At 53.0% G+C, this 13678-nt stretch overlaps 1 protein-coding gene across 5 annotated transcripts in view; it reads right to left on the bottom strand.

Moving 5' to 3' along the window:
* Window positions 1-13678, bottom strand: part of STX2 (syntaxin 2) — a 35251-nt gene that overhangs the window by 3256 nt on the left and 18317 nt on the right. For 4 of the 5 annotated variants that reach the window (XM_077761719.1, XM_077761716.1, XM_077761714.1 and 1 more), the window contains exons 4-10: window positions 11419-11493; window positions 9849-9922; window positions 9337-9445; window positions 6810-6883; window positions 6571-6708; window positions 4224-4334; window positions 2506-2630 (exon numbers count right to left, since the gene is read on the bottom strand). In XM_077761719.1, the coding sequence (XP_077617845.1) occupies window positions 2550-2630; window positions 4224-4334; window positions 6571-6708; window positions 6810-6883; window positions 9337-9445; window positions 9849-9922; window positions 11419-11493 (662 nt within the window). In that variant the 3' untranslated portion in view covers window positions 2506-2549. The remainder of the gene's footprint in view (window positions 1-2505; window positions 2631-4223; window positions 4335-6570; window positions 6709-6809; window positions 6884-9336; window positions 9446-9848; window positions 9923-11418; window positions 11494-13678) is intronic. The other variant, XM_077761715.1, reaches the window with a different exon arrangement.

Genomic DNA, 13678 nt, shown 5'->3' with positions numbered 1-13678 from the left:
CCGGGGCCTGGTCACTGCCCCCGGGGTCCCTGGGAGAACGGCCACCCAGGGCGTGAGCTGTGACTTCCAGTGCCCAGGGTGCTGCCCGCCGAAGCCCACGACAGCTGGGTTCCCGCACCCGCACCCCCAGCGTCAACAACCGTTCTTGTCCATGCGCTGCGACGGCGCGACCCCCACGCGTGCCCTTCTCCTTAGCGGGCAGCGCGCCCTGGGGCGTCAGTCCTGCTCTGAGCCGGTCGTGGTGCCACCACCTCGCAGATATAAGCCCCGGGCGGGGCGCCGTCTCTACCCGTCTGCCCCGCTAGGAAACGGACCGCGCCGCAGGGCTGTGGGGCCCACGTCACCTCCACAGAAGGCATCCGCTTGGCGCCCTGCCTGCCAGGAGGCTCCCCCGAACTACTTGCTGAGAGAATAGGTTACTTTTTCAAAAGTGTAATTAAGACGTCACTGCATTTGTATAAAAGAAATAATTGTCATATACTCTGGTGGGGTTTTTTTAATGTTTTATTTATTTCTGAGAGAGAGACAGCATGATCAGGGGAGGGTCAGAGATAGAGGGAGACACAGAATCTGAAACAGGCTCCAGGCCTGAGCTGTCAGCACAGAGCCCGACGAGAGGCTCGAACCCACGAGCCGTGAGATCATGACCTGAGCCAAAGTCAGATGCTTAACCGACTGAGCCACCCAGGCGCCCCTGGTGTGTCTCTTATTAGTGAGGACTGTTCTATGTTTGTATTTAAAGACCTTAGGGTAGGGGCGCCTGGGTGGCTTAGTCGGTTAAGCGTCCGACTTTGGCTCAGGTCATGATCTCACGGCTCGTGGGTTCGAGCCTCTCGTCGGGCTCTGTGCTGACAGCTCAGGCCTGGAGCCTGTTTCAGTCTGTGTCTCCCTCTCTCTCTGACCCTCCCCTGCTCACGCTGTCTCTCTCTCCTAGAGATAAATAAAAATATTAAAAAAAAAAAAAGACCTTAGGGTAAACCAGCATCCAGGCCCAGGGCCCGGAAGAAGCCCACTGCCCCCTGAGGAATTGCCCTGAGAAGGGGTGCCTGGGGTGCTCAGTCACTTGAGCAACTGAGTCTTGCTTTTGGCTCAGGTCATGATCCCACAGTGTCATGGGTTTGAGCCCCGAGTCAGGCTCTGTGCTGACAGCATTAAGCCTGTGTCGGATTCTCTCTCTCCTCCCCTCTCTCTGCACCTCCCCCACTCACACTCTCTCTCTCTCTCTCAAAATAAACTTTAAAACCTGTATTCATTTAATGGTATCACCAAACATCACTGGGTCTAATCTAAGAACGAATTTTAATACTGAGCTTAACCACATTCAACCAACCATATTATGACCACTAAGAAAAATTTTAAAAATACATATTTTTAAAGCAATTATAAAAATAGTTTTTAGGGGGCCTGGATGGCTCAGTCGGTTAAGCGTCTAACTTCGGCTCAGGTCATGATCTCGCAGTTCATGGGTTCGAGCCCCATGTCGGGCTCTGTGCTGACAGCTCGGAGCCTGGAGCTGCTTCGTATTCTGTCTTTCCCTCTTTCTCTGCCCCTCCCCCGCTCATGCTCTGTCTCTCTCGATCTCTCAAAAATAAATAAATGTTTAAAAAAAAAAATCTTTTTAAAAAATAGTTTTTAAATGCTATTACACCAGCAAAGAGAATCACACACATTGCTTTTTCCAGCACTGCTAGCGGGGCAGCACCAGGGAAGCCACACACACAGGCTGTCCCAGACCGGAAAGGGGCTGGGGACCTAGCCGCGCCGGGACCACCCTCTCCTCTACTATCTCACTTTGCAGAAATAAAGTGCCCACCAGGAGCTGGCAGCCGCTTTTGTAAGGAGAGGACGGATCCCTCAAGGCCTGCCCGTCACCGTCCGACAGCGGGCACGTCAGGACGGTTGGAGCTCCTGGGCCAGGGCCGGCTTCCCCAGGCACGCGAGGAGGGTGCTCCCACACAAGGAGGGAAACACCAGCGTACCGGAGTCTGGAGACAGGGGACAGTCAAACGGTGAACAAAATAAAGTCACTTTCAGAAACGATGGAGGTCTTCTCTACCAGGGACCCGGTCTCTCACAGGCCCGGCACCGGTGTTCACGTCAGGAAGGAGGTGTCGGAAAACGAATGAGACGCCGGCTCATGGAACCCGGGGAGATGGAGGATTTTCACTCCCCGGACTTTTCCAGAAAACTCCAGTTCCCTTCCCTCCGACCCACAGTCACACCACAGGTGGGGAGGTCCCAGAAAGCAATCATTCCAACAGCCAAAACCTAAAGGTGCGTTAACCCACTAAGTGCCAGCTAACGGAGAGGGCGCCTCCAGGCCGTGGCCACGACATCCAATATGAGCAGGNGGCGCCGCGCTGGGCACATGCAGGGCCGGGCGACCACTGGCCTGGCTCCGCTCGGCTCGCGGGCAGCTGTTACTTGTAGGTGGGTGAGAACAGGGCCAGCAGCAGTTACCTCATTGGGACAGTTAATAAGTACATTAGTTGATTAGTTACTTACTGCCTTGCTGGCAGGGGACACGCACACGGACGTTATCCACACCGTCATTTGCCGACCGATAAACCAATAATTAGAGCAATTATGGCAACCACAACCACTGACACAGCCACAATTATCCACTTTTTCTGTCAAAGAAAAGCAAGCTGGTTACATCACAGTAATTTCATATCGCCACATTAGAAGGCATCATTCAGTGAAAATAAACCCACGGGAATCTCTTAACATGTAAGTTACAAGGCATCTAATTAATTGTTTAGTAGCAGTTTTTAGTTCTTAAAAAGGGTGGTTTTTACTTGAATAAGGTTAGGCCACTTGGAGACGGACGGTTCTAGAACCCTCAGGACAGCAGGGTCCCCTGTGCGGCAAGTCCGAGGGGCTGAGGCCTCCCACGCGCACAGCCGCGGGCCGGCTTGGTGAGCTAAGAAATCAGAGGTTCCCGCCCTCTTTGGCCCCTGGTTTGCTCGCTGTTGGCAGGGACGTCCTTCACCACGGCCGCCAGGCCACAGAGGCCGGATCACCCGCCCGGGGAGGGACAGCCACCACATGAGCGGGGGCAGGGCGGCGTCTGGGAGCAGGTGACAAGCTCAAGTAGGCGGCGTGGGTTCTCTGTCGGGTGTTTATGGACACATGGGACAACCGTCCCCGTAGCTTAGGGTGGAGATGGTCACCTCGGTCACCTCACCGTCTGTTCAAAGCAGTCGACTCTTCCCTCAAGTTCTCACTGCCCCGCCCCGCTGGTTGGGTCACGAGAAGGGAAGGGAGCCACCCTTGGCTAAGGACTCTGTCACCAAGCCCCCGCGGACCTGGGGGGACGGGGAGACCTTCCTGTGTGCGCCCCATCCCCTCATGTCCCTCAGGAGCCGCTGAAGCAGCGGGGACACATGACGCCAGCAGCCCCGCCTCGCATCTCAGAGTGACAAGCAGCTGCACCCCAGGAAAAGCAGGGGCTCCGCCGGCCGCGCAGACCCACGCGGGCCTCCTGTCTGATGCCCGCGTTCAGCCCGCACGGCTCGCTCTACGCACGAACCCTCGCCCCTCCTCTCCCCCCGGGACCTGGAACCGCCTCTCAGAAGGGCCTCCGCGGGCAGCGCAGGGGACCCCGCCGGACGGGCACTGGGCAGGCAGCCCCGGGAAGGCACATGAGCCGCACGGCCCTCTCTCGGGACGGGGGGGGCCCAGCTGGGGGCTCAGTGTCAACCTTCCGCACTGAGGGGACAAGGACACCCGGGAACTGTGGGGAGAGTTCTCTTTCCTGGAGTCAGGACTTAAGTTTGTCATTTCATCGTGTTCTTACGAGGGCTCCGCTCACACACACAGTCAGGACTCAGGTACAGACGACTCCCAAAGCCCGAGTGGGGCCGCTGCAGGGGCTCCAGGGGCCTTAGGTCTGGTCTCAGGAATGTTCTTCCTCCAGACCCGACCCGTAGCCAGGACCCCAAGGAGAGAATTGAGTGTTCACTGCACAAAATGTGCACCGACAACTTTGAGAACGTCCAAGCCCGTTAGCTTTACGCCTCCTGCCAGCTGATGGCCCACAACATGGGGGCTGTAGAGAGACGGGGGGTCGGGGGGGGGTGGCCAGGCTGGTGGCTTTCTTCATTTTTATAATGAAATAAAAATTTAAGAAATCATTTATCTCTTCGGATGCCTATCAGGTTGGGTCACATCAATAAAGAGAAATAGAAAACTGTGCTTTCATTCTTAAAAACCAAACTCACCCTTCTAGCTTTGCTGTGATATTTAATCGCCTTTTTCGTTTCTTCTTTAGCGTGTTCTACGTAGTCCGTGGCATTCATGACATTTTTTTCTATGTTGTTGATCATTTCACCCTAGAAACAAAAAGTGTCAAACTTAGAGGGTGTTTTCCCACGACTCGCCCACCTTCAGGCCGCCACAGCACCGACGACATCCTGACGCAAACATGACGTGCACATGGCGGACACAAATGTTTTCCATGTTACGAAAACATGAGAACATTATAAACGTGCTGATGCGATGTGATCAAGATGTACTTTACACTTTACAAGCGTGAACAGGATGAGATGGACGGGCCACAACGGAGCACATTCTGAGGCCTGCTTTCCTCTGGCGCCTCATGGCAGTGGGCACACGCAGGGATGGGCACAGCCAGGGATGGGCAGCCACCTCAAGGCAAGACCCACCTCGTATTATTCCCACACATGCCATTTACAGTGACGCCCTTCCCAGCGCGGAGGACCTCGTGGGGGACTCTTTAAAACATCGGTCTGTTGGACGTTAAGTTTGCCAAGTGAGGGAAACCCGCGGCCCAAGGCGGACGCAGGGTGGTGAGGGGAGGGAGGGGAGACCGTACCTGACTCTCTGTCCACGGCAGACACGCTCTGTGGCAGTGACAGCGCAGCATTTGGAGAACGACGCATAATTAACTCACACACTCACAAGCTCAAGCTTATTAGTGGTTTTGACTCTACACATAGTTTGAATTAGACGAGTCAATATAGTGCATGACTAACAGACTTCTAAAGGGAAATGATGAAACAAAGCTGAGAATATGGCCATTTTTCTAATGAACCTTAACACAATATACTTGGTGGAGAGCCTTTATAATTAAGATCTAGAGGCGCCTGGGTAACTCAGTGGGTTAAGCGTCCGACTTCGGCTCAGGTCATGATCTCATGGTTCGTGGGTTCGAGCCCCGCGTCGGGCTCTGTGCTGACAGCTCAGAGCCTAGAGCCTGTTTCAGATTCTGTGTCTCCCTCTCTCTCTAACCCTCCCCTGTTCACGCTCTCTCTCTCTCTCTCAGAAATAAAAACATTTAAAAAAATTATTTTAAAGATCTAAAGCACTCTAAGATCTTTCGTAATTACAGAAACATTGCGGGGCCCGTACGGCCTAGCCTCTCCTTCGCTCCTTGGCAACACTTCCTGAAAAGAAGCTGGCAGAAACAACACTGCTTGTGTGGGATCGGCGAGGCCCCCCCAGGCCAGAGGGGGAGGCTGCGCGTGGCTGTTCTTTCCCCTGCCGATCGCACGGGCCCTGAGCGTTTCAAGTAGTTTATGACAAGCGTCCTCCAAATAAACAGTGTTCTTCAGGGCAGCGACCCACGTGGAGAGAGAACGGCACACAATGGTTTCCCGTCCTCCTCATACGCTCCGGGGGACAGGCCAGCCGGGTGCTGAGCTTCTCCCGGGCGGCTCCTGCTGCGCGTCCGAAACCAGCCTGCCAGTGAGTGAGGACGATCTACCCACAGAGTCTGACGCGGGTGCTCCTAGGGCACAGGCGTCAGCCGAACCCTGAGCCCCGACTCCGTGAGCAGCCGCGGGCAAGTGGCCGGGGGGCTGCTGGGGAGTCAGGGAGCCAGAACACACGCATCCGCACACCTGACGGGAACACATGTGGTTTACGCTGAATTTCATGTTTGTTAAGAACCATCTACACTTCTGTTCTCTTGTGGGGGAGCCTTCGCAGCCTGGGGTCGCGTGCCCCGCCCGCCCGCGGGGAGCACAGGCCCTCTCTGTGCACAGGCCCCTCTCTGTGCCGCGGACGACGCCCCCGGGCCTACTCTTCTAAAGATTTTTAAAACGTTCCTCCCAATTATTGTCCCACTGCGGGCTCCTTGCAGAGAACTTGAAAATACGTGTGTTTTAGAGAAGAAAATGAAGTCCCCACCGACCCACTGTTACCGTGCTATCTGGTGTATCTCCTTCCTTCTGCACACTATTCTAGGGAGCCCAGTTCACCCGCACACATACACATGCGTGTGTCACACAAAATAAGATCTTGTGGCTCCGTCTCCATGAGAACTCCAGCACAATACTTGCACGTCTGACTAAAAATCTTCCTGAAGGAGTCTGCTGCCCATGGGCCCCTGGGAGCTGTCGCGTGGGCACACGGGTACTGTAAGCGCGCCAGGCTCTCGCTGCTGGAAGGGTAAGCTGTCTCCAGCATTTCTGTCCTACGAGAACACTGCACTCGGTCCCTGAATGGTGACAGTGGGTCCACACTGATGGCTTTCTCGGGTACCCCGGAATCTGCCACATCACGCAGGGCAGGTGTCTGTCCCGGAGAAGGGAAAACGTGCGCTACCTGGGTCTCGACGAACATGGCCATGTCCGTGAACATCTCGTGCAGCTCGCGGATGCTGGTCTCCAGCTTCATGATGTCCTTGTGACGGGACTCAATTTCATTGAGAGCTTGTCTAGTAATCTGTGAATCTGATATGATCTTGGAGAAAGAAACACAAAAGAGAAAGAGCATGAACTCCGGCGGCTCTGCAAGCGAAAGCGCACACACGCACGGACAGGCCCCGGCCTCCGGGCACTCACGTCTGCGGTGAAGACGGAAGGGCTCCCGCTCTCCAGCATCTCTTCCAGCTCGTCGTCGGTCGTGGTTCTTCCAGCTGCGGGAGGAGCACGAGCCCCACTCAGAACGAGCGATGGAGCCGTGACCCTGCGGGGGCGCCTGGGGGGACGCCATGGGTCGAGCGTCCGGCTCCGGCTCAGGTCATGACCTCACGGTTCGTGGGTTCGAGCCCCGTGTCGGGCTCTGTGCTGACAGCTCGGAGCTTGGAACCTGCTTCGGGTTCTGTGTCTCCCTCTCTCTCTGACCCTCCCCGACTCGTTCTGTCTGCCTCTCTGTCTGTCTCTAAGATAAACATTAAATTTTTTTAAATGATTTTTTTCAACCATACATTGGCAACTAAATCTGAGTTAATTTTTTTTTAATTTATTTTGAGAGGGGTGGGGCAGAGAGAGAGGGAGAGAGAATCCCAAGCAGGCTCTGAGTTGTTAGCACAGAGCTGGACGCACAAACTGTGAGATCATGACCTGAGCCAAATTAAGAGTCAGACGCTTAATCGACTGAGCCTCCCAGGTGCCCCACTTATTGAAATTTCTAAGCAACATTGTTTTAACCTTTAAAAAAATTTTTTTTAATGTTTATTTATTTTTGAGAGAGAGAAAGAACAGGGAAGGGGCAGAGAGAGGGGAAGATGCAGAATCTGAAACAGGCTCCAGGCTCTGAGCTGTCAGCACAGAGCTTGCGCAGGGCTCGAACCCACGAACCACGAGATCATGATCTGAGCCAAAGTCGGATGCTTAACCAATAGAGCAACCCAGGCGCCCCTGTTCTAAGCTTTCAAATATACTTTTTTAGGTGAGTGTTAATGATGAGAAAAATTAACATAAGATTAAGAAGCAGGAAGAATTCGAAAAGTCTCATAAAAAAGCTTATAATTAGAATGAATAAAAAAGTCTAATTTTAGTATGAATGAGAAACAACTATAAAAAGGGCGCGGACATGTGATTTTTCGGCACACTGGTTTTCGTAAAAGTCTAACTCTGGCTTATGGAAAGAGGATTTCAACATATGTTATCACCTTATATTAGAGGATCATAAGTAAAGGTCGAGTATTAGAATCAGATGCTTTAATAGCTGCTGTGTTTTGGTTATTAGTATTTTTCCTTGAGTTAAGTGTATTAATATTCTCTACAAAATATAGTCACAGGTTTTGGGAAAAATCTGGTTGATAATAGTTATCTTTTACAATTTGTGTCTCACATAAAAAAGTTAAATGAGTAAACGTCATCCTGATTAAAGGGGCCACAGCAGCATTCACCCTCTGGCCATAAGTGGGAACAGCCAAATGCCCACCACGTGAGGAGCAGACCCACGCGGTCCACGCACACAACACAACACAAGTCAGCCAGAGAGGAGGAGGCGCCGACACGGTCAGCCCGGCCGAGCCCTGAAAAGCCTGTTACGTGAAGGAGGCCAGGTCCCAAAGACCACAGGCTGCGTAATTCCGTTCGCAGGAAGTGTCCGAAACGGGCAAACTTGTGGAGGCTGGTGACTGTCTAGGGGCCCGGGGGGAGGCACAGGGCGGGCCGGTGACGGGGCACGGCTCCTCTCCGGGTGACAGCGATGTTCCAAACTGGACTGCGCGGACGGGAAAACCGCAGACCTGCACGCTCTGGAAACCACTCCCAGGACACGCTGACTGGCTCCCAATAAAGCGGTGAGATGCCACTGAATGAGGGTCATGTTCACAGCTGTTCTGGGCTCCCCAAGTCGCCGGAGAGACGCGCCCAGCCCCGGGGGAAGCCACACCCGTCGTGAGGCCATCATGAGGCCGAGTCGAGGCCGAGGAGCCCTGGTCTTCTCTAACGGGGAGCAGAGAGCAAGCAGGCCCGACCTTTATGCAGTCAGCAAACTGCCTTCTGTCCGGAGGAAGCAAAGCTCCGTCGTCCAAGGCGGACAACGGCCGGCCAGCTGTGCAGACGACCTTGAAAGACCGTCTGGGGCAAAGGGCAGTCAGTGTGAGGCCACAGAGACCGTCTCCCAAGGTGGGGCCGGGAGGGCTGGGGCAAGGGGAACACCTGAGCAAATAGTGGCTGGAAGTTTCCCAAATCTGATTAACACCCTAAAAGTAATGCTAGTTAGAAATAAATGCAGGGGCGCCTGGGGGGCTCTGTCGGTTAAGCCTCCGACTCTTGATTTCAGCTCAGGTCACGATCTCACGGTTGGTGAGTTCAAGGCCCACATGGGGCTCTGCACTGACAGTGTGGAGCCTGCTTGGGACTCTCTCTCTCTACCTCTTCTCTCTCCCCTGTTCACACCCACATGCATGGTCTCTCTCTCTCTCTCTGAAAAATAAAACATTAAAAAAAGAAAAGAAAGTACTTGAAACCCAGTCACCAAGAATTTTCTGAGGGATGTAAATAAAGGAAACATTTTGTGATTCGAGGAACAGGAAGCCGTGAAAAGGCTTTAGGCCCCGCAAGGCGGGCAACAGCACTTTCCCCTCAGACCCTAAGTCCGTGTGTAACAAAGGCAGCCCTTCCGCGCACTCACTGATCTCCAGCTGCCGCTGGATGCGCCCTTTGCTTCGCTCCCGGAACAGAGTCTGCGCCTCGTTGTACTGCGTCATGACCTCCACAAACTTCCGGGACAGAACCGAATGCTAGTAACACGGAAACACGTGATTAATACACGACGCTCATTTCTCCTGCGGTAAGTGCGGCACGGAAACCACGCCGGCCCTTCAGGGGGACACGACGGGGGCGGCAGGCAGCTCCAGACGAGTCACCCGGCGTGGCGCTCACAACACCCCCCTTCACAGAGGGGACACCTCCCGCTGGGCGGACGTGGCCCGGACCCCAGTGGGGGCACCGCAGACCCCTCCCCCCGACCCCGCAGGGCTCGGGAAATGCAGATAAGGCGCCACGCGGGCCTGCAGACTGGAGCCGGCCGCCGGACCGAGTACAGCTTCTCTTCGCGATAAGGATTCACGTGACATACGAACAACTATTCTGGGTCTGAAAGGGAGTCAAGAGGCCTGCGCTTCACGAGGCCAACGGCCAAACCTGGGTTCGTCGTATCCGGAGATCCACGGAGGTCCGCTCCCCACTCTCATCTTGATCAAAACTCTGCTCGATAGCTGGAAATGAACAGGAAAAGGGGCACCTTTAAAACTAAAACCTGGAAGTTTCTCAAGCCAAGCCTCAAACTGCTTTTCAATTCCACATAAACGCATCTTGGCAATAATCGCCCATTGTCGATAATATCACAAAATAAAACCAGGTGTTCTGGGGGCCTCTGGTGGCTCAGTCGGTTAAGTGCCCGACTTCGGCTCAGGTCATAACCTCACGGTTCCAGCCCCGCGTCAGGCGCTGTGCTGCCAGCTCAGAGCCTGGAGCCTGTTTCAGATCTTGTATCTCCCTCTCTCCCTGAACCTCCCCTGCTCAGGCTCTCTCTCTCTCTCTCAGAAATAAATAAAACATGTAAAAAATTAAAAAAAAACACAGGTGTTTTGTCTTGACATTTAAAATGTCAGGCTCTCTCTCTCTCAGAAATAAATAAAACATTTAAAAAATTAAAAAAAAACACAGGTGTTTTGTCTTGACATTTAAAAGAAAAACAAACAAAACTCTTGACCCTGGTCGAGTTTGGAGAAGTTAACCATCTACCGACAGGAAACACCAAGGATCGTGGTGACATCAGCTTTAAAAGCCTGAAGTGTAGCAGATTCTGACGGACAAACGTCCTGGTCTCTCCAGCCAAGAGAGACCACTCCAGGAAAAGATGGAAGGAGAATCTGAGTTTTAAAGACTTCAAGTGACACGTCACCAATCACAGGGTAGCATCCTTACTTGGGACCCAATTCAAACACAAAGAAATTGAAAGATCACTGGGGAAGCGCCCATCCTGATGGCTGTTCCACAATGAACCGTGATGATTTGACCTCGATATAATCCCGGGGCCGTGGTTGTACTTTGGGGTGAAAATCCTTCTGTTTTCAAATACACTGAAATCCACGCCGATGAAGCCACCGTCCGGACTGGCTTCCAGCCACCTGGCACGTGGGAGCCCCTGAGCCCCCGAGGGGTGCACCGCTGAAGGCGTGAATGGCGGCTGCTGCGGCCACCTCCCGGCTTCCACCAAGTTCTGTCCTATCTGCGCAGACTTCCTGGATCTGCTGCTCCNTGCACCACAGAAGCGAAACTCCGCGCACTTAATGTTCAACAGAACCAAAAAGTAAAGGATTTAAGAAAAACCAGCGATTCGTAGGAAAGACTATTCACCTTCTCAAATATCTGCAATTTGGCTGAACATGTCATAAAGATCTGCCTCTATAAGAGGCTAACAACTTATCAGCAGATGCTTAACCTTGTGGAATGTTCATGCTCTGTCCTAAATTCGCAGATTAACAGCCATTAGCTCTAGCTCCTCATTCTCTGTTCTTACAGCGGTAGGTTAAGAATTCTAGAATACTGAATAACTTAAAAGACTTGCTATTCCAAACACATACAGATAATTTAAAGTGCTCACAATCTGGACTTTTAAAAATGTCAGAGAATAAAAGCTGATGAAGGAAATAAAGATGACCCACGTGCTCCCATCAGTGGTTAAACACAGACAAAGCTTTAAACTCACACTTCAACTTGGCTCGGATTTTATTAGCAGTTTTCTTGATTTCTTTGTTCAAATCTTCAAGCTCTTCTTTTATTTCTTAAAAAAAAAAGACATCTGAGCTATAATATCCAACATCAATAATGTCCACTAAACTTATAAACGGAACAATATTCTTGGTAAATGTTTGAGTGTTTTGTTTCTTAAGAGAAAGTACTGATCTCGCCAGGGGTTCTCAAAGGCCTCAGGGCCTCAGGGCAGGCGGGAGCTTGGTAGAAATGTGCCTTCCCCCGCCCCGGCCCGCCCCGCAACTCTGCCACCTGCGGCGGGACCTAGCAAGCCCCCAGGTGCCTGTGATGTGCACCTATACTTGAGAAGAGCTGGTTGCAGCAATTAATTGGTGATATAATTCACTGGATCCATCACTAACACCTATACCTAAGAAAGAAAAGCAAAAATTAACCATATTCTGGAAAAAAATTCTCCCATACACCCGAACGCTCATGTGCTCTCCTCTACTGGAGCAGAGCGAGCCCCCCAGGGGAGTGCGGGTGGCCGCGCTGGGTCTGGGCAGGCAGAGCCAGGGCCCGAGTCTGCAGCAAAGTCACACAGGGCAGGATGCGTGCAGGTGCGTGGCCCAGCTGGGGACGGGGACAGCTGTGAACCACAGGGCGGGCGCATAAGTCTCCATCAGTGAGGACGGAGCCAGGTGGACCAGAGCCCTGCAGCCCGCTGGTGCTCCCGGGAGCACGGCCCTCACTGGATGAGAAAGCCCCTGGCTGTCCCAGGACGGGGAGACCCCGGGCTCCCTGCTCACACAGGCAGGCGGGGGCTCAGGCACCAGTGAGAGACAAAAGAGGGGCACTGTTAGCCACAGAAGCGGCCGCAAGGCTGAACTTGGCAAAGGTGCCAATTCCAACCACGGAGAAACGGACACGGCACTATGGACGCTCCCGCTGGGAACCGTCAGGAAAGCTGGACGAAACGTGTGTTTAATCTGCTAAAGACATCATAAAGCTAAACAGGCAGGGAAGAAATCTAGGAGGACCCCCAGGAGGGGGCAGCTGCGGGAGCGGGAGGCTGTTGGCCGCAGCGGAGGGGCCCTCACCGACCAGATCCAGGACTGCAGCACCCCCCCTCCCCGAGCCATCTGTCAGCAATGTTTAAAAATCACCTTTTAAAAAAGAAAATACTGGGGCACCTGGGTGGCTCAGTCCAACTCATGGTTTCAGCTCGGGTCATGATCTCACACATCTTCCATGTGGGTTCAAACCCCGTGTTGGGCTCTGCACTGACAGCATGGAGCCTGCGTGGGATTCTCTCTCCCTCGCTCTTTGCCCCTCCCCCACTTGCTTTGTTCCTGTCTCTCTTGGAATAAGTAAATAAACTTGTATTTATTTATTTTTAAAGATGAAGGATGGTAAAGGAAATCTTTTTTTTTTAATGTTTATTTTTGAGAGAGAAAGAGAGACAGAGCACAAGCAGGGGAGGGGCAGAGAGAGAGGGAGACAGAATCTGAAGCAGCTCCAGGCTCCGAGCCGTCAGCAGAGCCCGACACGGGGCCTGGACTCACGAACTGGGAGATCATGACCTGAGCTAAAGTGGGACATCTAACCGACTGAGCCCCCCAGGTGCCCCAGTGAATAAACTTAAAAAAGAAAAAAAGAAAGAAAAGGAAAAGAAAACGGTGTCCTAGGACTGGAATTATTGCCACGAGCATTTACGTACAAAGCCCGGGACTCCATCGAAAATAACCAGGCGAACACAGGACAGCAGATCAGGCGTACAGACGCCACGGCACCTGTTGGTGGATTATCAGACACAGACACTCGACATCATTACGCTCAAAGGGGTAAAACACAAGATTAAGAATTTTGTCAGAAAACCGGGTGGCACAGAAAGGAACCAGGTGAAACTGTAGGAATGAAAACTTTCTTACCCAGAAAAAACGGGTGAAGAGAGTCCACAGACGACTCAGAAACACAACTTCCCGATAGAACGAGGAGATGGCGTCTCTGAGAAATGGAGAACAGAGGGCAGGAGACAGGGTGCGGTGCAGAGGTCTGACCACACAGACTTCAAGCCTCCTGAAGAGAGAGGACAGGGAACGGGGCAGGGAACCCCGAGGGCAGAGCCTGAGGCGGCCGGAGGCGCAGGCCCAAAGACCAGAGCGGCCTCGGGGAAGAGCAGGGCAAACAGAGAGAAAACCACATCCACAAACGTCAGCACGAAACTGCTAAACCACAGACCAAAAACTAAAAAGCTGCAATTCGACAGGTGACTT

This window comes from Crocuta crocuta, unplaced genomic scaffold (assembly GCF_008692635.1).
Source record: "Crocuta crocuta isolate KB4526 unplaced genomic scaffold, BGI_CrCroc_1.0 scaffold862, whole genome shotgun sequence".
NCBI lineage: Eukaryota > Metazoa > Chordata > Mammalia > Carnivora > Hyaenidae > Crocuta > Crocuta crocuta.
Note: the sequence above shows the minus strand (reverse complement) of the source record. Positions and strands in the feature narration are given on the sequence as shown.